The sequence below is a fragment of the Alternaria dauci genome, chromosome 2 (genome assembly GCF_042100115.1).
Source record: "Alternaria dauci strain A2016 chromosome 2, whole genome shotgun sequence".
Lineage (NCBI taxonomy): Eukaryota > Fungi > Ascomycota > Dothideomycetes > Pleosporales > Pleosporaceae > Alternaria > Alternaria dauci.
In genome coordinates, this window is record NC_091273.1 from 4,957,620 (window position 1) to 4,980,222 (window position 22,603).

The 22,603-nt window shown below is 51.7% G+C and overlaps 5 protein-coding genes across 5 annotated transcripts; 1 reads left to right on the forward strand and 4 right to left on the reverse strand.

Annotated features, from left to right (window-relative positions):
- Positions 1-197: 197 nt before the first annotated feature.
- ACET3X_003676 (uncharacterized protein) lies at positions 198-1,118 on the reverse strand. Its single transcript, XM_069448977.1, has 2 exons — positions 774-1,118; positions 198-626 (listed from the first exon to the last, which is right to left on the reverse strand). Exons 1-2 carry the CDS (start codon positions 898-900, stop codon positions 235-237), a joined length of 519 nt encoding a protein of 172 aa, XP_069310223.1. The 5' UTR covers positions 901-1,118; the 3' UTR covers positions 198-234.
- A 5,365-nt stretch (positions 1,119-6,483) lies between these two features.
- Positions 6,484-6,792, reverse strand: ACET3X_003677 (uncharacterized protein; the record flags this gene model as incomplete). The annotated part of the gene is made up of 2 exons (XM_069448978.1): positions 6,484-6,524; positions 6,576-6,792. The coding sequence occupies 2 exons, from the start codon at positions 6,790-6,792 to the stop codon at positions 6,484-6,486; spliced, it is 258 nt and encodes an 85-aa protein (XP_069310224.1).
- Positions 6,793-7,210: 418 nt separating this feature from the next.
- On the reverse strand, positions 7,211-9,184 carry ACET3X_003678 (uncharacterized protein; the record flags this gene model as incomplete). The annotated part of the gene is made up of 4 exons (XM_069448980.1): positions 7,211-8,013; positions 8,075-8,522; positions 8,559-8,851; positions 8,902-9,184. 4 exons carry the CDS (start codon positions 9,182-9,184, stop codon positions 7,211-7,213), a joined length of 1,827 nt encoding a protein of 608 aa, XP_069310225.1.
- A 7,768-nt stretch (positions 9,185-16,952) lies between these two features.
- On the reverse strand, positions 16,953-17,843 carry ACET3X_003679 (uncharacterized protein; the record flags this gene model as incomplete). Its single annotated transcript, XM_069448981.1, has 2 exons — positions 16,953-17,623; positions 17,672-17,843. 2 exons carry the CDS (start codon positions 17,841-17,843, stop codon positions 16,953-16,955), a joined length of 843 nt encoding a protein of 280 aa, XP_069310226.1.
- A 643-nt stretch (positions 17,844-18,486) lies between these two features.
- Positions 18,487-22,183, forward strand: ACET3X_003680 (uncharacterized protein; the record flags this gene model as incomplete). Its single annotated transcript, XM_069448982.1, has 5 exons — positions 18,487-18,606; positions 18,704-18,736; positions 18,797-18,940; positions 19,015-21,987; positions 22,046-22,183. 5 exons carry the CDS (start codon positions 18,487-18,489, stop codon positions 22,181-22,183), a joined length of 3,408 nt encoding a protein of 1,135 aa, XP_069310227.1.
- Between the last annotated feature and the right edge of the window lie 420 nt (positions 22,184-22,603).

The window sequence follows — 22,603 nt, forward strand, 5'->3', positions numbered from 1 at the left end:
ACGCCGAGGAAGACGAAGAGCTCCAAAGATATCTCCTACGTATATTATTATAACAGGGCGGTCTGTCGTTCTCTTTCTTGCGTTTCTGAACAGTTGGCGTGGATGGCGCTGGGGTGTTGGGTGTAGCGGTACCAGGTAGCTAGACGTAACATGACTGAATAATATATTCATATCCATCAGGTCCTCTTCCTGCACTGCGCATGGCACATCGATCTGTCTTGTCAACCTCCGCTCTTACTGCGCCTTCTTCGCCTTTGCCTGTCCCCCTCTGAAGCCCATACCATATACGTATACCAGGCTACCCCCCAAGTACGCCGCGAACATGGTGGCCGGCAGCGCAATAACACTGCTGATCAAGATATTCGTATCGCTCGGCACCATACCGGGGTTGCTCCTACGCGTCCACCAGTTAAACGCCGCACCCAGCACCGTCACGTCGTTGATGACGGCGTGTAGCGCACCAACCTGTGCCTTCTTTGACTTCAGGCCGTCGCGCTTGACAAGGGGGATGAACTCGTACATGCCGGTTGCGACGGCGGGGGCGGAGAAGAGGAGTGTGAGGAGCGTGGTGTAGTAGGATAGGACGGGGAAGAGGGCCGGGTTTATGGCGATGTCGAGGGTTTTGACTGAGGGGTGTTAGATGTGTGGTCACATCCCTAAAGCTCAACCCAATGATTATCGCGATACAGTAGGCCTCCCGGGATACCTAAAAGCGACATTACACTTTTGTGGATATGTGATCATAGGGCGGTGGAGCAAGGATAGGGACGTACAGGCTGAGGCTACGGCGCCGGAAGTCGGTGCATACTTTGAGAGAAAGTATACGGCGTCCAGACCACCCGTGAGGAGGGTGGTAGTGATGGGGAAGTGCACCGTCGCGGGATGTGTTGGATGGCTCATTTTCGTGTTTGGCGGCGGTGAATTGCAATTGCGGTTGATGTAACTGGGCGATGAGGAGATGGCAGGAGATGTATTATTTCACGCAGCAAGTCGTCCGCTTGACTGTGCCGCGGCGGAGAGCCGAACGCCTCGTGCCCTGTGCAACGGACGCAAACATCTTCGGCTTATGCTGTGTCGTCATTGACTCCGGAGACCATTGAGGCGTGCCGCGAAGCGTGGGCGACACGCGACTAGCTCGCGTGGGGCGGGCGGATCTCGGGAAGCCCGTCGTCAGCGCTTTCGTGATGTTGTGATTGGCTGGCGGGCAAGGGCTTACGTTCGGACGTCCGACTCGCAAAACGTTGTTGCATCCTCATTCTAAGCACTCATGTGTCTCTGGCCAACATGCTTGCTTAGAATTCAATGTCTCTCTACATCACATTCGCATCCCGGTGGTCCGCAACAAGCGAGGGCTCCAGCAGCTCCTGTTCCACGTCTCTTTCTCGCACACGCGTGTGCGTCGACTCATCGCTTACCTTATGCTGGATGTCGAGCATATCTGTCTGGTAAAATCTAAATGAGCATCGACTTCGCGCTTTTCCCCGGGTAGTTTCTTCATAAGTGAGACCTCTTGAAAGCACACATGCGCTACTTTCCAGGCCAAGACCCCCCCATCAACCATACCACGTTCTCGTCGCCTGCAAGATACTTCATCATCTGCTCGGGCATCTCGATGTCATGTCTAGACTTTTGGCCGTGATGGAGAACCTTGCTGCTGGCCCTCAACCTAATACTCAGGACCAAGCAAGCACAACACTAAACATCCCGCTAAAGGACAAAGAGGACAAAAGCACTGGGACTGTCAAGCCCAAAGACGAAGGATAAGAAAAGGAAGAGAAAAAGAGTCCACTATACCCGCCGTAGCGGCTGCTACCAACTCGGCCATTGGCATGTACGTGGCCATGGGCGACGTCAAGAGAACGACTGCCCTGAGGCAGCCTGAATACAGATGGTGATCAAGTAGGAAAGTATGTATGGCGCACCGCGTTGAAATTGCTTTCACCTACTGGGTTCTTCAATCATCTTTCAGAAGATGTATGACATCGCCAAGAATGCGGCACGAGAAGAGGCGCTGTATTCGGTGTCTTGTTCGGCGCAACGCGGATTGCCGAAACGATTCAGGAACGCGCATGTGATGTCTGCCGGAACGAGCGGGATAGGCAGTACCTAGGTACTCTGCCTATAACAAAGTCGCGACGGTAGCTTGGATCTGAGAGTCGGCTATCCGGATATATCAGTTCGATCTACCATTATCTACTCACGTAATAACAGGTGAGCTGAATACGGATCGATATGAAATCTTTTTGCTTGAGGCACTGCGCGAGGCGTTCCACGCGCTTTTGACACTCGTTCGATGCGATCATGACTCTGACCAATGGCCCATATGTCAAGGCCGATTCCGATCAGATACCTCGAGCGACTTTTCGAAGTTTTACTAATCGATGTTGTTTGTGCAATCGCGAATGGTCAGTAATCTAGTCGCACGACCCAACTGACGCACACACAAGACACCTAGCTGATCAATCATCACGGGATGAACTCTGTCTGTGAGACGAAGCAACAACTGCCGAGCCTTGGAGACTAATCGTATACGGCAAGATTGCAAATGTGTAACATGCATCTCCAAGTCTGCTTGTTTTGTTAGCAGCTGTATCTACAGTAGAGCCTGACACTAACGTAACCTTTCGATATCGAAGAACGGCACTTTGTGAGTCGGTTTCTTGGCGGCTTTTCCGATGTGGCCCTGCTCAATTTTGTGAGCCTGCCACAGATAACGTACCTTGTGTGGATCTCAAACTGTACATGAGCTAAGCACATTCGGGCAGGTATTACTAATCATGTAGTATTCACTTTAGCCCTATAGCATCCTCATGGATATGCCTAGCAAAGCAACGTGGTCTCATGGATTATCTAATCCCCGCCTTTTACGTGCGTAAGAACCTTCGGAAGAATGTTGCACATCACAGGCTCAGTATTTTAGGAGACGCTGCACCAGCTTGATGTCCATATCTCTCCAACCTTCGGACATCAGCAGTCAACAATCTTGAAAGCATTCCCATCAGTTGCATCTGTCGGAAAGGAAATTTCAAGATGGACGGTTTCGAAAAGCGGACCTGCAAGACCACCAGGGGTTACACATACACTTACTATACGTTCGGAGGCGACAAATCTCTTCCAACACTTCTCTTGCTACATGGCTTCCCCGATCACGCCAAGATGTGGAATGGTATCGCGGGACGTCTTCTAGACACCAAACATCCCATGATTATCCCAGATCAACTTGGCTACGACGGTACCGATAAGCCGACCGATCCAGCCGAGTATAGGTGGGATAAAATCACAAAGGATCTCACCGACATCCTCGACATCGAAAACGCCGAAAAGGTGATCGCTATCGGCCATGACTGGGGATCTGACACTTCTGCCCGCCTCTACAATTACCATCCCGACCGTGTTATGGGCTGCGTATTTATCAATGTTGCTTACAGCCGCCCTACTCGCCAGCCATTTGATATCGATGAGATGAATGAGTTGACCAAAAAAACGCTTGGTTTTGAAACCTTTCATTACTGGTAAGTCCATTTGTTACACTACATAATCGATTATTAATTCATATTTTCTTGGGAAACTATTTACGGATCCAGCCGGTGGCAAAGTCTTGCTAGACAACGTTGACCGTCTCTACCAATGCTCGCATGGCGAAGGCCTGATCATGAGGCAAGTCTTCGGTGTCCCAGATGGCCTGCCAAAATGGTTCAGTAGTAACAATCCTGCTCCCGAACTTCGCCAATACGCTCGGGACCCAAAGTTTCGCCAGGAATTCATGGATAGGATGCACCGTGACGGCTTCGTTGCGCCGCTATGCTGGTATCGCGCTGCGGTAGACCATGATTACTGGAGTGATAAGGAACTGCCTGAAAGTAGAGACAAGGTCAATGTTCCGGTTCTGTACTTTGGAGGGAAAGACGACCCCGGCTGGCTTCCAGATGGCATGGCTCCATTGATTGAGCAGGGATTCTTGCCGTATCTGGATCAGAAGCCTCTATTGGACTCGGCGCATTGGACGCCATACGAGAAACCAGAAGAGTCTGCGGCGTTCATCAAAGAGTGGCTAAGCAAGAATTTCTCAAAATAAGTACATGCTTGTTGATAGCGTCATAGTGGTTACCAGAGATAACTAAGTCAGTCGCTCCAGTACAGCCAATCCATGATCCGAAGGATTCCAAGTTTGCGATTCCAGATTAGTTGATGGTTGCATGTATTGTCTACATCCCCTGGAGAATTTTGACAAGATTGGCGTATAGCCTTGGCTCCTGAGTAGCAATTTCCAGGAAGACTTCCGTGCATATCACTTGCCTTGCGATTGTGTGAGAACATGGAGGACTTCGATCGGTCCGAAGGTGTAAGGGCGATCTGATCTATGACATGTTACGCTAGGAGCGAGATATATAACGTAAGAGGTAGCCAAAAAGACCGATGCTAGTTACATTTCAACAGAGTCCGGCGATGCTATTGTTTTCAAAGTATCGAGTCGTCTGTTCTGATCTCCGATGCTTATCCACAGCGGCCGATGCTGGTCAAGCATCTCCTAAGGTGTATAATTTTGGGTCGGTGCCTTCATGGAAGAGGGACAATTACTAGAGTCGAGGATACCTAGGTAAGATACCTACAATCTAACTATACGGCGTTTTACCTGCGTCTTGTCACCGGCACGTAGGTCGAATCAATAAAACAATCCTATGAATATCGTGTGCAGATATCCAGTAAACGTTGGGTAAATGCAATAAAAGTGGCTTCTGAGCGATGCACCTTCTAGCCAGAAACGCCCACCTTGCTGTGAAGCGCATCCTTCAGGGACGCTCCGTGACCATCGACAGTCAAACCAACAATTCGGTCGCAAAGATTTAACACTTCGGTTAATATCTCTTTGTGCTCGGCCTCCACAACACGCCACGATTGGATCCTTCTAGAATCAAACTCAAACTTTTCTCCGCCAGATCACCCAAGCAGCCTCTGTCAGAACTGAGTGCACCGTTAGTGCGAAACCTCTGCGAACCTACAACTACCTAGTTAAACAGCTCTGTTTCGATAGCATCGACCACCGCGTTTCCTTAACCTCAACAGCCTTGCCACATGCCTAGACTCACGGCCGCTTGTCGGAAAATCAACCCCGCTAAGCCGCGCCGCACGAAGGGACATATGACCTCTTGACAGTTTAGCCTGAGAAAGGAATAACCTAGCAGATGCATTTGGAGTAGCTAAGCAACAAGCTATGCGTTGAGGACCAAAGTAAGGAGCAGTTGGGTAAGCATGAGCAAGATACTATAAAAGACTGGTTTACTTCACTCTAGATAGTCTTCCTCTAGAATTATCCTCTCTACACACAATCAACGAACCAGTGATCAATCCGAATCTTTGAACAACATCTGCTTGAGCTTATCAGTCTCTATGTATGTCACAGCTTTAACCTCTACCTAGCTCAGGCTACGACACGCAGATAACTCAATCCAGCAAGCATTTGGATCGCTGATTCTATTCTACAGACACATCCACCAACATGGTCACCTATAATACGATCCTCAACCCACTTATCAGCGTCGCTCTTCTCGCCGCTCAAGCACTCGCCACTCCAGCAGCCCTGGAACCGCGTGGCCAACGCCTCGGAGGCATCGACATGCCGCGCGCCTGTCGGGACACATGGGGTTCTGGGACCTGGGCTGTCCGGACCGGAAATACATGCAATGACTGGATGTGCGATAGTCTGGTCGTAGGATGGAAAGGAGCCCCTGTTCTTACTAATTCGGCATGTAAAAAGCAGTATGGTCCCAATGTGTATTCTTGGTGTGAGGGCGGGTGGGATAAGTGGTCTTGCTATAGGGTATAGATGGGGGTGGAAATGGACTCGTGTTCAAGCACTAAAGCTAGCCTACCATCATTGGATACTCTATCGGTGTCGAATTGAGTAGTCCAACATGACTGTCCAGATATGTGTATTGAATGAGAAGTTTGCAAGATTGTCGGATGTCGAGTACGTGCATTCCTAAATCGCGTTGCGTATAAAATGCCTAAACACTTCTTTCCCGTCCTGGTTCTCTCGCTAGAGACGTTGCAATCATGCCTATCAAGCCCAAAGGACAAGCCAGTAAGCAGACTTGTCAACAATCAAGCCAGCTTGATTGCTATCAAGCTGGCGCATTAAGCTAGCTATTCAATTAAGCTAAGCTAGGGTACCTAGCTTGCTTGGCTGGATTGTTGACAAGTCTGCCAGTAAGCAAAGCTTCTGCACGGCATGCAGTCTGAGACCATCCTTTCTCCACATGGAGTCTGGTACTGAACGATCATATGAACGATCTATTGCTCTTGTAGCTACATGCATCATCGATGATAATCCTTCTACAAGCTCATGCCATACCCGGCAAGGATAGCATTCATCTGCGCTCTTCGCTTTCTGTCTATGAAGCCAGTGTCCATGAATGCGATCTCGGCTTCTGTCTGTACATATCCAGCCATACAAATCCGTTGTCGAAGACTCTTGACTGCAGCTTATTCAGCGGCCAAGAAGTTAGTAGATAAAGGAGTTATTCCTGTAAGACGTCAGCCAAAGCCAAAGCCATACACATACTTAGCATTCCTACCTTGCAACTCGCCGAGGTAGAGACTGTACTCCCTTAGGAGATAAGGAGCGCGATGCAGGGGTTCAAGGATAGCCAGGTTATTAAAGGCACCGAGGATCAGCAACACTAGTTCACTAGCAGCCGCTGTACCCACGGTGTACAGAAGACGAAGATCAATGCCAGGGGTAGGGATCATGCCACAGAGGGCGATACCAGTGTCGTGGTTGATGAGGATCATCTTGTTATGCAGGGTGTTTTGTGCAGAAGCAAAAACTCCTAGCAGTCAACTTTATGTGCCCCCTTCGACTCGCGATACCATGGTTGCCATCTTGGTCCACTCCAACCTATGGTTGCCGTCTGATTCATCTATTTCTTCTTCATCCACTTCATCCCATGATACTGCGATGACGCATATCAGCTTGAGCCAGTCACAACTTCCAAACTTCTCAACGATCTGAACGAACAGGTTCTCTCAAATGAGAGAATTCGCAAGTAAAAGAATGCAGTCTGAGACCAGAAAGCCGTGTGCCACGAGCAGAAGCTGCTGAGCCAAAACCTAGATCATCCAATTGAGGATGCTCAAACACATACACATGCAGGCTCTAATTAATAGTATGATTGGTTGCCAGCTCTCATGATGCTTGTTATTCGGAAGTTCACCACGCACCATCCCTCCTTAACAAAATGTCTCCCCCAGTAACCCCACTCCGTCCCACCATACTCTCCTTCAAGATTCCCGCATCATACAACTCCCCAATCAACGAAAACAACATGCCATCACATCCCTTCGCCGCCATCAAGTTCGCCGTAACAGGCAGATACTCTACATGCCCCGTGATCGTCGAATTATACGGCGCCTCGCCCAACGGCACAACACAATCCGGCACCTCCGCCATGACCGAAATGCGGCTATTGCCGAATCCGAGAGGCACACCAGGCTCGTCACGGTACGCATTACGGTACGTGGTACCGCCAGTAGAACCAACATACATGACCAGAGACTCGGAGCATGTCTCGGGTGACGGCGCGAGGAAAGTTTCATTGGCCCAGTTTTGGAAGACAGTCTTATTGGCTATGGCGTCGTCGGCCGTGACGGTTTGGTTGTCTCCCCAGCCCCAGCGCGCTAGTGGAACAGGGTTGACGAACGGGAGGCGGCCGTCGTTTGCGGCAGCGTAGTCGGCGTAAAAGGGCTCACGAACAAGCTCGGTTTGCTGTTTGGTGATCAACACGGCGTAGGTGAGGTTCATGAAGGTTCTGAGGGGTGCAACGTCCGCGTTCGCAGCGTCGAAAGAGGCGGTGACGTTGTACGCTGTCGCGTTAGCGCCGAGAAACTCGGTTACATTGCCTAGGAAGTTGATCAGAAGCTCATCTGCGACATCGTCGACTGTGGTAGGCCAGCTGAGAGTCTGAATGCTCGTTGGGTAGTTGCTCGTGATAGTCATGTTGGACCCGTACATGGCTGAGATGGAAATGTGAAGTTAGTTTATGTCTCGCATCTATTTCATATAGCCACAACTTACCTTGAGCTGCCTCCATCCAGACTTTTGGATCACGAGCTAACAAGCCAGGTGTGTCAAGCACGGGACTAAGAGGCATGGTATGGTCCAGAGATACGAGTCCGTGAGATGGTCGGTTACCGTATAGACCTTGCACCTGGGATGGCCCGCGTACACTTCCACCGGTGTCGGATCCAAGACTGACGTCGAGCCAGGAGTACGACGCTGTGCCAGCGCCTCCGCCTGAACTGGAGGACGATGTATCTTGATAGCCATCGCCTCGAGGATTGAATGCTTCATGGTAGTCAACCCAGTCGGCGGTTGCAACTTCTCCATTGGCGAATTGAGACGTGATCATCTTACCAACGATGATCGCTCCCGAATCGATGAGATTCTGAACGGGTGGCGCTGTCGCATTGGCGGGTCCATAGAGCCAGTACCAGGCTCTGTTTCCATTCGAAGTCCGTAAACCCTTGATGTCGTAGATGTCTTTGATACCGATGCGCACACCAGCTAGTGGCTTTTCGGCTGTCTTGGTAAAGTACAGACGAGAAGGCACGGCGATCGCACTTTTTTGGCCTACGATACCTGCGGGCAAGACAGAGTATGAACCATCGCCGTTAGCGATCGCAGACTCGGTGAAAGCACCCTGAACGTCGGAGAACAGTCTCCATGCTTCGTAAACATGGCCAGCTGCATTGATGAAGTAGGGTCCTGGAGCCAATTCCTGGGACGAGGTGCCGGATAACACGGTTAAAGAGGAGTTCGTGGGCTTGGACATGCTTCCCTGGACGTATATCGCTGCGAACTGATGTTAGTCAGAGTATTGTATGAGCATGGCTCGCGCATACCCTCCATAAAGCCCTCCTGCCATACGTCATCTTCAGCGTAGCTGGCTGTAAGTGCTGCAATGTCAACACCATGGCCTTGCGCGTTGACTACTGTGAACGGCACAAACATAGCATCTTCGAATGAGGCTTGAATCCCTTTGGAGCCGGAGATCTTGGCGATCGGCTTCGGTGGCAGGAAGTAATCGACATCCGTTAGCGATACCGTAAAACCAGTAGACGACGCGGCCGCCTGCACACTAGCAACGATCAAGGACGCGACGCCGATAGACCGGGAGAGATACATCTTGCCCACTAAGAACCGGGACCGTGGTCTGTGGTGAAACGCGAGAAATGCCACGATATGACTGCAGGTCTGCCATGTGTTTTATAGCTCGGCAGCATATCTTCCTCCACGATCACCAAAGCCTGCATCTCACTGCCAGAGAGTCATGATCCCGATCCTTAGCGAAATTCGTATCCAACCTACAACACAAGACATGTCGGTATCTACCAGATATGCGCCAAGCGAGGGCAAAACGTGGAAACCACGCAGATAAGCTCTTGGCCCTTTCTCGTGACTGGCCCGCCTCATCGGAACGCCCTACGAGCGCTGCGCAAGTACGTAAACGGCGTTGATGATATCGCAAAACAGGAAGGAGATAGCTTGTCCGATGCCGCCGTGCTAGATGCGACGGGGTCTTATCGCCTGGTTTGGAGGTAAGAATGGAGAAAGCGGGTTTCCGAGTGGGGCAAGGCGTGGTTCGGCGAGGGCCCGAAGAATGCGCCGATGACGTGGGTCTGCGCGCCGCGATAGAGGTCCCAGGATGCATGTCACCCGGCTATAGAAAAGATAGGGTTAGCCATGCTACATTTCTTAGAATCAGTGCCTGAGATGTTCTAGAAATGTGTTCTATACTATGTCTTACTATGTAGCGTAAGCTAAGTCCTTTTTAAAATTAAAATTGCCTAATACAGCGAAGTTATAGCCGACCCTATTTTCTCCACAGCCGCGTGACATGCTGCGTCGATAGAGTTATGCGCTAATTAGTCTTTGGGTACACTCACATCAACACATTTGTGGATGTCGGGTCCTGTAGTTCGCCTGGGCCCTGGGCGGTACCCACACCGCCACGCGTGCCTTGTTCGCGCACAGGAAGAGCTTATGAATGCAGGTCTCCCAAACTTGCGCCCACTCTATGTTCATCTTCAAGCTCTGTAGCAGTTTTTGTCGCCGCATTGTCGTCTTCAATTGTACCCTCTGAACTACCACCGTTGGGGACTTGCTCGGCGTCAATGTTGAGCTGGAACAGCCGATGATTATACACCATTGATGCTTCGACACTAATACGGACACGAAACGCGTTCCCGTCCTTGTCGTGAATCAAAACATCCTCCGTGTCATATTGCGAAGATTCGAGCTGAAGATCGCCATAAAGATCACGCCTGTCGACCTCTGAGAAAGCGTCTCCTTCTAGTACCATAGCTCGGTGGCTAGGAGTACACATGAAGACAGTGAATTTGATACCTTCTCTGCTCGACGATAGCTCGAAGCCGAATTGTATCAAGTCCTGAAAATTCTTTCTATATTCTGTGGTAAGGACCATCTGTTCTGGATCCCACGTCGTATTGCTATCGTGCATCAGTTCCCCATGCCACACGGCCTTCCATGCAGCACCGCTATTGATATGATAACCAATATCTTGAAGAACATTAGACTCGTTGATGAGAATCTGTCGGTAGCTCCTGGAAGATTGATGGCCCCAGGTCGAGCCCTGGAACCTGTAACTTTTGTCGGATTCCGTGATTGTCACCGTCTGGAGGGCTGACCCTACAGTAGCTCTCGAACCAACAGCCAACGTATCGTAAAATTTTTCGGGAGTGCGATGCCGAGCTCTTCTCACTCTTATGCCAGTTCCATCGCGTCCTACTGGACGTAGCAAGATACCCAAGAACCCTAGACTTGGTCCTGTTGAGCAGCTGAGAAGCCCGATCCATCCGCGATCGTTATCTACACCGAAAGGATCGTTCGTCTCAAACACGGGCACAAGCGGGAGTTCAATCTGCAAGCCGACGTTTGTCAGCCTGAACGGGGAGGTTGATGGTGCAGTATAGCCCAGATTGCCGCAGTTCACAAAGTCTTTTGGCGAGCGTGCCAAGATGTCGTTGGAGTGGACTGCCTCGCTCATCGTGTTCCTCACAGCGTCCGATATCAATCCTAAAGAATGATCCATTGTCGGACTCAGGCCCCAAGCGAGAATAGAGTCATCGTCAATCTTCCGGATGATTTCTTCCTGCAGACGAACAAAAGCCCGATCGCCTTCTCCATACAGCAGCGGCATGTTGATGTCAAAGATGCCGAGGAGGCAGTAGGCTATGTCTTCCACGCGTGTCGTCTGTCTTACTGAAGCCCATGACATCTTCTTGGCGACACAGAAGGAACTGAGTCCAATCTTTCGCCCGTGGATTTCCCTTTCGCTGATAGCCATTTCGTCTATTCCTGTTATCTGCGATATCCACTCTTCTTGTTCGAATTTCGTGCCCAAATGGCACCACTGCTGATCGTAAAAGATGACATTATCTGGAGCCAACAACTCTTGCAGTGTCCATCCCCTTGTGAACCATCGACTCCTGGGAAAGTCCATCTCAAGACTATCTTTCAGGACGTCGGAGAGATATGCATAGCAGCAAGTTGAGTTTTTGTACCAGGTGAACATTGAGTTGATGGCCTCTGAAAGTTCCGAACTAGAACTTTTGTCAATACAGCATGTATCGATCCACGCGTAGTTGAGTCCGTCGCTAATTGCCTGACGGCACGTGAATATGATTTTTTGGTAGCCAGACCGATCTAGTACTGATCTGCTTCTCGTTACACTAGCACTGCGCCCAAGCCGGCCCGTAATGGAAGTCGACTTTGTAGGCTGGCTCGAGACAAACTCAGCAAAAGACACTTCTTCATCGCCCCATGTATGCGACAGAATGGCATATCGTGGAATGTTCTTGCCGAAGAACTCTTGCAGCTGCAGCGTTGCGCAATTGATTAGGCGCATCTGGGAATTCCTTCTTCGCTATCGCTGGTGGGCCGAGAACGACTGGAAGAGATTGTGATGTTATCGTGTGCTCACGCGGGCATGGGATTGCGTCGTTTGCGCCGGAGGCATGCGCCTAGCACGAAGAGAATGTGCTAGTAGGCGGCGAATACTAGATGAATCATGCATATACTCGGTGTAAGGTATGAAGAACGCATTTTGAGCTATATCGAAGTGCAAGACGACTTGCGAAAGGTGCGGCTGGAGGGACAGGTCAGCCTCAGGAGCGGGGCTGTGCTTCTGCAAGGCTGAGAAGAAAACGCTCGAATCGCGATCGTGAGTGAGCTGCATGGCGTCTGTGCGACACACAGACTAACACGGGAGGGGGGCACAATGGGCCAATCGTGGGAACAGCCCAATACATTCCAGAAGGGCGGTTACGCACCCTGATCCAGAAACACACGTATGCAAGGTGGAACAGATGTTGGATTAAGCCTATTACAGCCTAGCGCGAACTGTCTGGTTCATTTCCGTGTTTTAGTTCTCGCGTAATACTAAAATTCAACCAGTTACCGTAGAGCCACCTTCGTATTCTTGCTTTTTGCTGACAATCTTAACAGTTCAAAATGCAGAGACGGCAACAAATTGGATCCTGTCAACAGAAGTGTCTGTCCGCCCCGCCTAAAGAGGTTCTGGAAAATCGAATGCTGGACACCTGCCCCGGACACCTTTCTCGCCTGGAAACCGCTTTGCAGCGACATTGATGCATTGCTTGTTCCATTCGTTCCCGCCAATAACGCTCTTGGGCAGACCGTTCTCTCGGGCAACACACAGCTAGACAGCAGACATCAGCAACAAGAACATTCGAAGCGCTACGAGTTCAGGCGGGATTGCACATACCCACCAGTACTTCTCGCCGCTGCCGTTATCATAGCCGCTATAGTTCTCTTCATCAAGTTTGATGGTGTCGTTTTTGAAGGGCTTGTTCCCATGGTAAAAAGGGTAGCTTTGGGTAAACCCCATGCATGCTTCGTAGGTGAATCTCTTGGACAGCTCGCCACCAGGATCCCTCTTGACGGTGTCCGACTCGCACCAACATGGGGTGTGTTCGTCTGCGACGGCGGCAGTCATAAGAGAAGCCATAGCGAGCATGAGGTTGAGATTGAAATGCATCGTGATAGTTGAATGTAGAGCTTAGATAGTCGAATTTTGGTCATGTTTGTAAAAACCTCTACCAACTTGTATACATACGTCTCGTTACACAGAGAAGACAACTGCTGTTTATCCGGGCACTATTCACTCCGAAGGATTATTGACTAGCGTAAGGTAAACTTCTAGTTCTTGCATTACAGAGTTTGAATATTAGATATTTAAAAAGCTTACTGCAATCTCTATATTGCTTACTACAAGGTCTGGTTGTACTAAGCTACAAGCCCTGCTTAGTTCTCTATACAGACGAAAATAGAAGTTGTAGATTGCCTACGTTGAGAGCGATGTCTGGTGGGTGTTCTATCAAATGCGACATGGTGCCGAAGCAGGCAGTCCTGAACAGAATGGTGGAGAGCATTCGTAGCCTCTGCAGGGAGGTGTGCGCTGAGTTCTCAGTGAAGAATCAGAGAGACAGCATGGAATTCTCGGCGACAAAGGCAAGTCAGCTCAGTAATAGAACCCAAGGATGAGGGTCTGCTCACTCTTTACCTAGCTGAAGAACGAAGTGGCGTCAGGCTATTTTCTTAAGGCAAGTTATGCCCTCTTTGGCGGTGGAGCGTACGGAGCGTTCTGCTTTCGCTACGGACCGAGCATTGCGGACAGAATATGCTTCAACTGTGAGGCGTACAGCCGCCTCCAAGAAGCGTGCCAGGGGGCCACAAGGTGCGGGAAATGTACAGGTTCACACCGAACACGAGAATGCGAAAGTCAGGACCCCTGAAGTGCGCAGTGTCGCAACAGTCCTCGAGGCAGAAGAAAGCATCCACCACGAAAATTGAGATACAAAATGTAGCACTCAATCAATGATAGAACACCTGCAGGTTCTTCACTACAACGCCAGCAGGCAGGAACATCTGCATTGGAGGATGCCAAGCGAGGAGGTGTATCTAGATACTCTCAGTTTGCAGTCCTCGCATTACGAGCTATGCTCTGGGTCAGCACAGCATGTCAGCCATTCAAGTCCCCATGCCCTCACACATCGTTTCGGCCCGCGAAAGCAGCGGTTTTAGCAGCAGGTATTGTACGTCTTAGGTGAGAAATGAGCAGATCCATGCGGGGACTTGGATCTGGAATCGGCGTTCTAGCAACTTTGTTCTTTCGATATCCACAGGGCTCGCAGGCGTTCTTGGATCAGCTTCTTCTCGTAACCGCTGCTGCTGGCTGCGAAGATATGGCAGTGAATTCATCAGCGGAGTTTGGCTTGGTCTGACATTTATCAGATCGAAACTCTTGAAAAGCGAGCTGGTAGGCTATACCCTCAAGTGCAGAGATGACCTCGGGAACGAAGTGACTAGGAGTAAACCTTCTCTCCAGATGGTGGCTGTGCAAAGAGTTTGTATCACATGCTACCTGTTAATAGAAGGATAGCGAACTAATTACGAGCCTAGTAGCAGTACGAGTTATCGCTTAGAGCGCGAACATGCTGAGCAAAGCAGTGTACTCCTCATAGCTTCGGCATGCTTCCATCTGCAGATAAGCTGTTTATAAAGCTAATATTCCAACTTTAACAGTAAGATATTCCGGCAAGTCCACTACAGGAAGCGTAGTAAGAAAGGTATATAACCAAGCAGTCCACTCGCCGGATTCCTACCTTACCATCATCCACTTACTTCTTCAACTCCCTTCCCAAGAATCAAACCTTTCTCCCAAGGAACCCAAAGCCAAACATGCAGCTCATCATCACCTCCCTCGTCGCTGCCGCGGCCCTCTTCACGGCTACCACCGCGAACAGCCACGACTCCTGCTACTGCACATGGGACGACTTTAGATCCGCACGGGATCTTGATGATGAGAACAAGCTCACCCACAGCGTCTGCGTAGGCTACAACAATAGTTTCCCTTTCTTCCACAACGACAAACCCATCTCCGATGAGGGCATGGAATTGAAGGAAGAATGTATCGGAACACCGGATGTTCGATACAGGGTAAGGAACACCCCTTGGCCCCCTAGCACGGATTCCAGGCTAGCTTTTTGGGTCATCTCAGATTTGCGTCGCTTATAAGTACGGCAAGAAGGTTCCTTATATTGGTGGTAACAAGTGGGAGAAGTGTTGTCAGCGCGCGGCTGCGAGTATAAGCATGAAACATCGTGGGATTAAAGGCGCGTGTTCAGGCAGCGATCGCCCTTGAGGACAAGTGCAAGGTGCCAGTGATATAGCATCTCAGATTATGGCTAGCAACGAGCAAAGATCTGCGTGTGGTTAGTTTAGACGTCTGTAGCCAGATGTAGCCAATTACACACAAGTTAGCCTACCCAAATACCGTAACAACCACAGGAGCTGTTGCAAAACTGTGTGGATCGTTGAAATCGCATGGTAACTCTGCAGAAATCCGCCTCTTTGGATGTATCACGTGTGAAAGTACTTTAGAGAGCTTGAAATCTATAATTGTGTGAATGTCCGGGGCATTTGCGGCCCTACCAATAACCCTCTAATGGTCTCCCCCTGGATTGGAGGTCAATGGTATGAAAAGATTGTTCGCCTACTATTTCACGACCTGGTTGCTAACGTACGATTAGGCTTGCACGGGTGGCGCTTGATTGACGTTGCCGTTCTTGATCAACGTAACGGCTACGGTGCGAAGGAGCGGTTGAGTGCACGCTCTGCCCAAGTGCTAGGAAAACCTGAACTTGCATGGTCGAGGGGATCAAATGGCCCTGACGCTACGAGTACCAGTCGCAAGCGGAGCGTTCGTAACCAGCTTCTGGATCTTTTCTGGTGTGTAGCTCGGACAGCTCTTACTCGCACGACAAAGGCGTGGACGAGGGAGCTTTGGAACCCGAAGCCATTCCATCTGCTCGTGTATGCTGCTCATATGCCGTGTTCAAGGGTGCTAATATATCTTTGGTATGTCGATGCGTGCTCGATGTTCAGCCGCCAACAATGCGCCTAGCTCTTCGCCCCGACGCATCCAGCTCCCAGAAGCGCCGTTCCTGGGCTCGGCCTTTGCGCACTAGTGAGCGCCGAAGCATCGTATGAGATGGCTGTTGCAGGCTTCTCCAAGTCGGCGTATGGAGTGGTCGACGTGGTCTTGGCGGTAGGCGTCGGGCACGATGCGGACGCTACACGCTCACGCAGGGGCGACATGTCGGGAGGTGTCGGAAAGCGTGGCACATTGGCATACAACGTCTTCGACGGTGGTGATGGGGAGGGAGTGGGAGTGAGCTGCGGAGATTGTCGGCCCCAGCTTAGTTCAGGGGTTTTGCTGTACGGCACACGTTTGAAAGGCACCTCCGTGTTGCCCGTTGCCTCGAGCTGCTTCTGCAGTTTCGATAGCGCGGCCAAGAGCGGGAGAGTGACATGTCGCTCCTCGTATATTCTCAGCACTTGGTCTATTATCTTGGGCGAGCGCGGCGGTGTGGCCATGCCATGTTATGGTCGTGTCATGCGTTGATGTTGCTCCATGGAGGACGTGGTCGCCAGATGCGCTTGAGGCCCTGTGGCCTTGGCAGTGCTGACTTGATTCGGATTTCCCCGCCTTCTTCACCCCACCTTGTAGCACCTACAACGGCATTACCCATCTAATCTCCGGGTATGATGTCTTCGCCCCCTTACAATACTCACGGTGGCACTGGACCAGATGTGCTGTCCTGGGACAATGTATACCGTGGGCCTTCCGGTTGCGACTTTGCGCGCCTTGTGCCACTCTCAACTGCGACCCCGCCACCTCAACTAGAGCCGGCTCGAGAATACTGTGGTTACTACCGACTGAACATGGCCGTTCCTCCTGCAAACGAAGGACTTGTTTGCACACAGGTCCAGACACAGACTGGAGCGAGAAAAAAGGTCTAAATGTAGAGTGCCGATGACGAATTCAAGAGGACGAAGCAGTAGAATGCTATTTTTGCGCTAGTAGCACTTTCTCCGCAACCAACGACTCAACGAATGCCACAGCAGCCCGGATACCTATGCCAGCAATCTTATCTCCGTCTCCCAGATTCGGGTTGAAAGAGCACAAAGTAAATGACACCGGAGTAGCTTTCTTCGGCAACAGACGCATGCACCTCACTAAATCTTCTTCCTGCAATCCGCCCTCGCTCTCAAACCCATTGACCACGCCTACGCTTTTGTCTAGGACATCCAGATCGAGATGCACGAGCGAAGGCGACATATCCCTCTCGTCAAGTCGCTTCTGCAGCTCGCCAGGGAAATCCACAGCCTTCTTAGCATCACCCCATATCACATCCGCTCCAGCTTCTTCCACCGTCTTCCTCTGTACCTCGTTCACATCTCTTAGCCCAACGTACAAGAACTTCTTATCGTATGTCATCGGCACATAGCCCGGTATCTGCTCCGTATGCCAATGCCAGCTCTTCCCTGCCAACATACTCAAACCCATGGCATCAAAATACCCATTCTGGTTCGTAGAAGGCGTGTCCATGTCGTCGTGCGCATCAAAGTAGATGAAGTTGAGATCCTTGATACCCAATCCACATGCTGCTCCCACGCTAGCCATACAGTTACCAGAAAGGACAAACGGGAAAGAGTTGTTCGACCGCGCTCTACTGACTGCGAGAGAGGTAAGACGGAGGATTTCGAAAGAACGGCCTATCTCGCCTTCAAAGTCATCGACGCGGGGTATCTCGTCAATGGCGGCTTTGATGCCGAGCTCTGAGAGGGAGGAGACGAGACCGAGGGCGCGGATGCGGTTCGGGCCGTCGCCGACGCGGTGATCGCGGATGCCGACGTGGTAGGGTGAGAAGATTATGGTGAGGGATGTGGCTGGCATGTTGGGGGTATGGGTGGTAGCGGGGGCTGTTTAGGATGGTATCGACCGTGTCGACTTTTTGTCTGATAGTTTGAACAATAATGTTCTTATATACTGATGTCAGAAGTGGAGAGAGGTGCCGGATAAACTCTTGTCAGATTCGACTGGCGACGCAGCCTCGTTGTTCTCCTGTATAGCCGACTTGCATGCTTTGTAAACCTCAACGCCATGCCGAACTAGACAAGTCAGAAACCACTGCACTGACGTCATATCGAAGATCGCGTCGCGCACGCGTAAGTCTGCTTGGCCGCTTCATCAGTATCGCGTCTGCATGTCGTTCACTGTAGACGTCTGGAGACGCGTGGATGTTGGTCTGTTAAGCGAAAGGAAGTGGTGGCTAGTGTTGGCGGCCTGGGGTAGTAGTGAGCACGGCCACAAAGAGGAAAGCGCGCCTCGTCCAGACGCGCCAAGGGCAGTCCACATTATTCTGTCACTACTCCTGCCATACACTGCGCAAACCTCTGCCACGACAAACACGTCCCGAACGCGTCCACGCCATCGCGCTCGACACGCCGACACATCCAACGACGTCATACAACCCACTGCGCCATTACTGTCATAGCACCCGCCCAACGAGACGCGGCGAGCAGCCCAAACAGGCAATATGCCGCGGAAGGCCGCTGCGAAGAAGGAGGAGCCCTCGTCGGATGAGGCGTCGGCGCACTCGGACGTCGAGATGCAGGACCAGCCAGACGACACGATGAGCGGCTTCAAGAAGTTTGGCGTAAGAGCGACCCCATTCGCGCCTTCCATGCGACGACATCAGGTCACCATGGCGGTGGAAGGCGCAACCGAGTAATGAACCTGGGCTAACACTCCAGGCACAGTACAATGTCGACACGCCAGACTACACAGTACGAATGACTCCGACCCCTCACCACATCCAATCGGTCCACAAACTGACACGCGCACAGGACTCGGACACCAACCCCAACACGACAGCAAACAGCGTCGCAGGAGACAACGCGCCGCTCGACGGGCGCAAGCGACGCGCCGAAGAGATGAACATGCGCAAGAGCATGTACGGCAAGAAGGCCGAGGGGCTGCGGGCGTCCAAGGTACGCGACGCCACCAGCGCATTGCATCGCATTGCATTCACATGTGACACGACTGACTTGGCTTCTCTTTACAGGAAGACGACACGATCCGCCGCTTTCGATACCTCCTCGGTCTGACTGACCTGTTCCGCCACTTCATCGACACGAACCCCAACCCGCGCATCAAGGAGATTCTCGCCGAGATCGACCGCCAGGACGCCGAAGAGACGAAGCGGTCCAAGGCAAGCAAGGTGCGCAAAGGCGGCGCGGCGGCAGAGCGACGCCGCAAGACGGAGCAGGAGGAAGACGCCGAGCTGGTGCGCGAGGAGAAGCACGGCGGACACAATGAGACGGTCTTCAGGGAGTCGCCGGGCTTCATCAAGGGCGGCACCATGCGCGACTACCAGGTCGCTGGCCTCAACTGGCTCATCTCCCTGCATGAGAACGGTATCTCTGGTATCCTCGCCGACGAGATGGGTCTTGGAAAGACTCTGCAGACCATCTCCTTCATCGGCTACCTGCGCTACATCGCCGGCATCCACGGCCCCCACCTGGTCGCCGTGCCCAAGTCGACCCTCGATAACTGGAAGCGCGAATTCGCCAAGTGGTGCCCCGAGGTCAACGTCTTGGTCCTCCAGGGCGGCAAGGATGATCGTGCCGAGCTCATCAAGGAGCGCCTGGTGCCTGATGGCTTCGACGTCTGCATCACTTCCTACGAGATGATCTTGCGCGAGAAGTCGCACCTGAAGAAGTTTGCATGGGAATACATCATCATTGACGAGGCCCATCGTATCAAGAACGAAGAGTCGTCGCTGGCACAGATGGTGCGCATGTTCAACTCCCGCAGCCGGCTGCTCATCACCGGTACCCCTCTCCAGAACAACCTCCACGAGCTCTGGGCTCTACTCAACTTCCTCCTCCCCGACGTCTTCGGAGACTCCGCCGCTTTCGACGACTGGTTCTCGCAGCAAAATGCCGACTCCGACGCCGTCGTCAAACAACTGCACAAGGTCCTTCGGCCCTTCTTGCTCCGACGTGTCAAGGCCGATGTCGAGAAGTCGCTGTTGCCCAAGAAGGAGATCAACCTATACGTTGGCATGTCCGACATGCAGGTTCAGTGGTACAAGAAGATTCTCGAAAAGGATATTGACGCTGTGAACGGCGGTGCTGGCAACAAGGAGTCCAAGACCCGTCTCCTCAACATCGTCATGCAGCTGCGCAAATGTTGCAACCACCCATACCTCTTCGAAGGCGCCGAACCTGGTCCGCCTTATACCACCGACGAACATCTCGTTACTAATGCTGCCAAGATGGTCATGCTGGACAAGCTGCTCAAGCGCATGAAGGCACAGGGCAGTCGAGTGCTCATCTTCTCACAGATGAGTCGTGTACTGGACATTATGGAGGACTACGCAGTCATGCGCGATTACAAGTACTGCCGTATCGACGGTTCGACCGCCCATGAGGACCGTATTCAGGCCATCGACGACTACAACAAGGAGGGATCGGAGAAGTTCCTGTTCCTGTTGACTACTCGTGCGGGTGGACTAGGCATCAACCTGACCTCTGCGGACATCGTCGTTCTGTTCGACAGTGACTGGAATCCGCAGGCTGATCTCCAAGCTATGGACCGTGCTCATCGTATCGGTCAGACCAAGCAGGTCTACGTCTTCCGTTTCGTCACCGAGATGGCTATCGAAGAGAAGGTCCTTGAGCGTGCTGCACAGAAGCTGCGTCTGGATCAGCTCGTCATCCAGCAGGGACGTTCGCAACAGCCTGTCAAGAACGCCGCATCCAAGGACGAACTGCTCACCATGATTCAGCACGGAGCCGAGAAGGTTTTCGCCAGCAAGGGTCCCGTCGGCCCAGCAGCTGATGGCGAACTCGCCGACGACGACTTCGAAGCTGTTATGCGTCGTGGTGAAGAGATGACTGAGAAGCTCAACAAGAGGTACGAGACTCTTGGTCTTGACGATCTTCAGAAGTTCACCTCGGACTCAACATACGAGTGGAACGGCGAGACTTTCCAGCCACGCAAGAAGGAGATTGGCATCTCCTGGATCAACCCCTCGAAGCGCGAGCGCAAAGAGCAAAACTACGGCATCGACTCGTATTACCGCAAGACGCTTGTCACTGGCGGACGAACCGAGAACAAGCAGCCTCGGATACCTCGCGCGCCCAAGCAGATTACGATTCACGACTACCAGTTCTTCCCTGAACGGCTAGCGGTCCTTCAAGACAAGGAGACTGCATGGTACCGCAAGGAGAACAACCTGAAGGCTCCTCTCCCAGACGGCCCGGAAGAAGACTTGGAAGCACGAGAGGCCGATCAGCAACTTGCGCAGCAGGAGATTGACGACGCAGAGCCGCTCACGGAAGAGGAAAAGGCCGAGAAGGAACGCTTGATCGAACAAGGCTTTCCAGAGTGGAACAAGCGCGACTTTCAACAATTTCTCAACGGCAGCGCCAAGTACGGGCGCCAGAACTACGAAGGCATCTCGGAAGAAGTCGACGGCAAAGACGCCGACGAGATCAAGGCGTACGCCAAGGTGTTTTGGAAAAAGTACAAGACGCTTGATAACTGGCAGAAACATCTCGGTGTTATTGAAGAAGGTGAATTGCGCGTACGACAGTCTGAAGAGAAGAAACGCCTCATTGCGAAGAAGATTAGCATGTACCGCATGCCGTTGCAGCAAATGCAGATCAAGTACACGGTCTCGACTACCAACAAGAAGGTGTATACCGAGGAAGAAGATAAGTTCCTGGTCGTCATGCTACACAAGCATGGCGTTGAGGGCGAGTTCATCTACGAAAAGATTCGCGATGAGATTCGTGAGAGTCCTTTGTTCCGGTTTGATTGGTTTTTCCTTTCGAGGACGCCACAGGAGATTGGACGGAGGTGTACGACGCTCATCTCGGCGATTGTGAGGGAGTTGGGTGAGGGTGGTGCTGCTGGCGATGGGAAGAATAAGAATGGTAAGAGGGGGTTTGAGGAGGAGGAGACGGAGGAGGAGGAGGAGGTTGTGGAGCAAAAGCCCAAGGGGAAGAAGGCGAAGAATGGGGTTAAGGTATGTTTGAATTTTCGTGTCTGTGTAAGAGGATGTGGATGCTAATGTGTGGACGCAGAACAAGCAACTTGATACTGTCAAGGCGAAAGCTGCGACGCCGAGTGCGACGCCGAGTCGGGCGAGTAGCGTTGCGACGAATGGGTCGGCGACTAAGGGCTCAGCAGCGAAGGGGAAGGGGAAGGGGAAGAAGAAGTAGGGGTTGGTGTTGTTGTGCATGAAGTGCTGTGGCAAGGAGTTTGTGCATGATAGAGATTGTGGGTGTGTGTTCTTTCTTGTTCTGGCGTTTATTTAAGATGGAGGCAAAGCGACCTTTTGCGAAACTCGTCTGTGGAGACGGGATGGGACAGGTTCGTGTGTTAAGCGTTTGTATGTGTAGGTATATGAGATGAGATTGATCATCTGGTATCTTGAGACTACATTTTGTAATCACCGTATGAGGGGCTCAGAGTGTGTTGTACTTTCGGCGAGTGTGACTGGTGTAGAGAGTAAGCGACTCATTCTTTCATAGCAGTGCGATAGGCCGTGGTGGAATATACAAACATTACCGTTGCGGCCCCCAATTGCCTGCTTTGCTTTGCCTTTGATAAGACTATGCTCCTTCCAGTTTAGCGTCGTG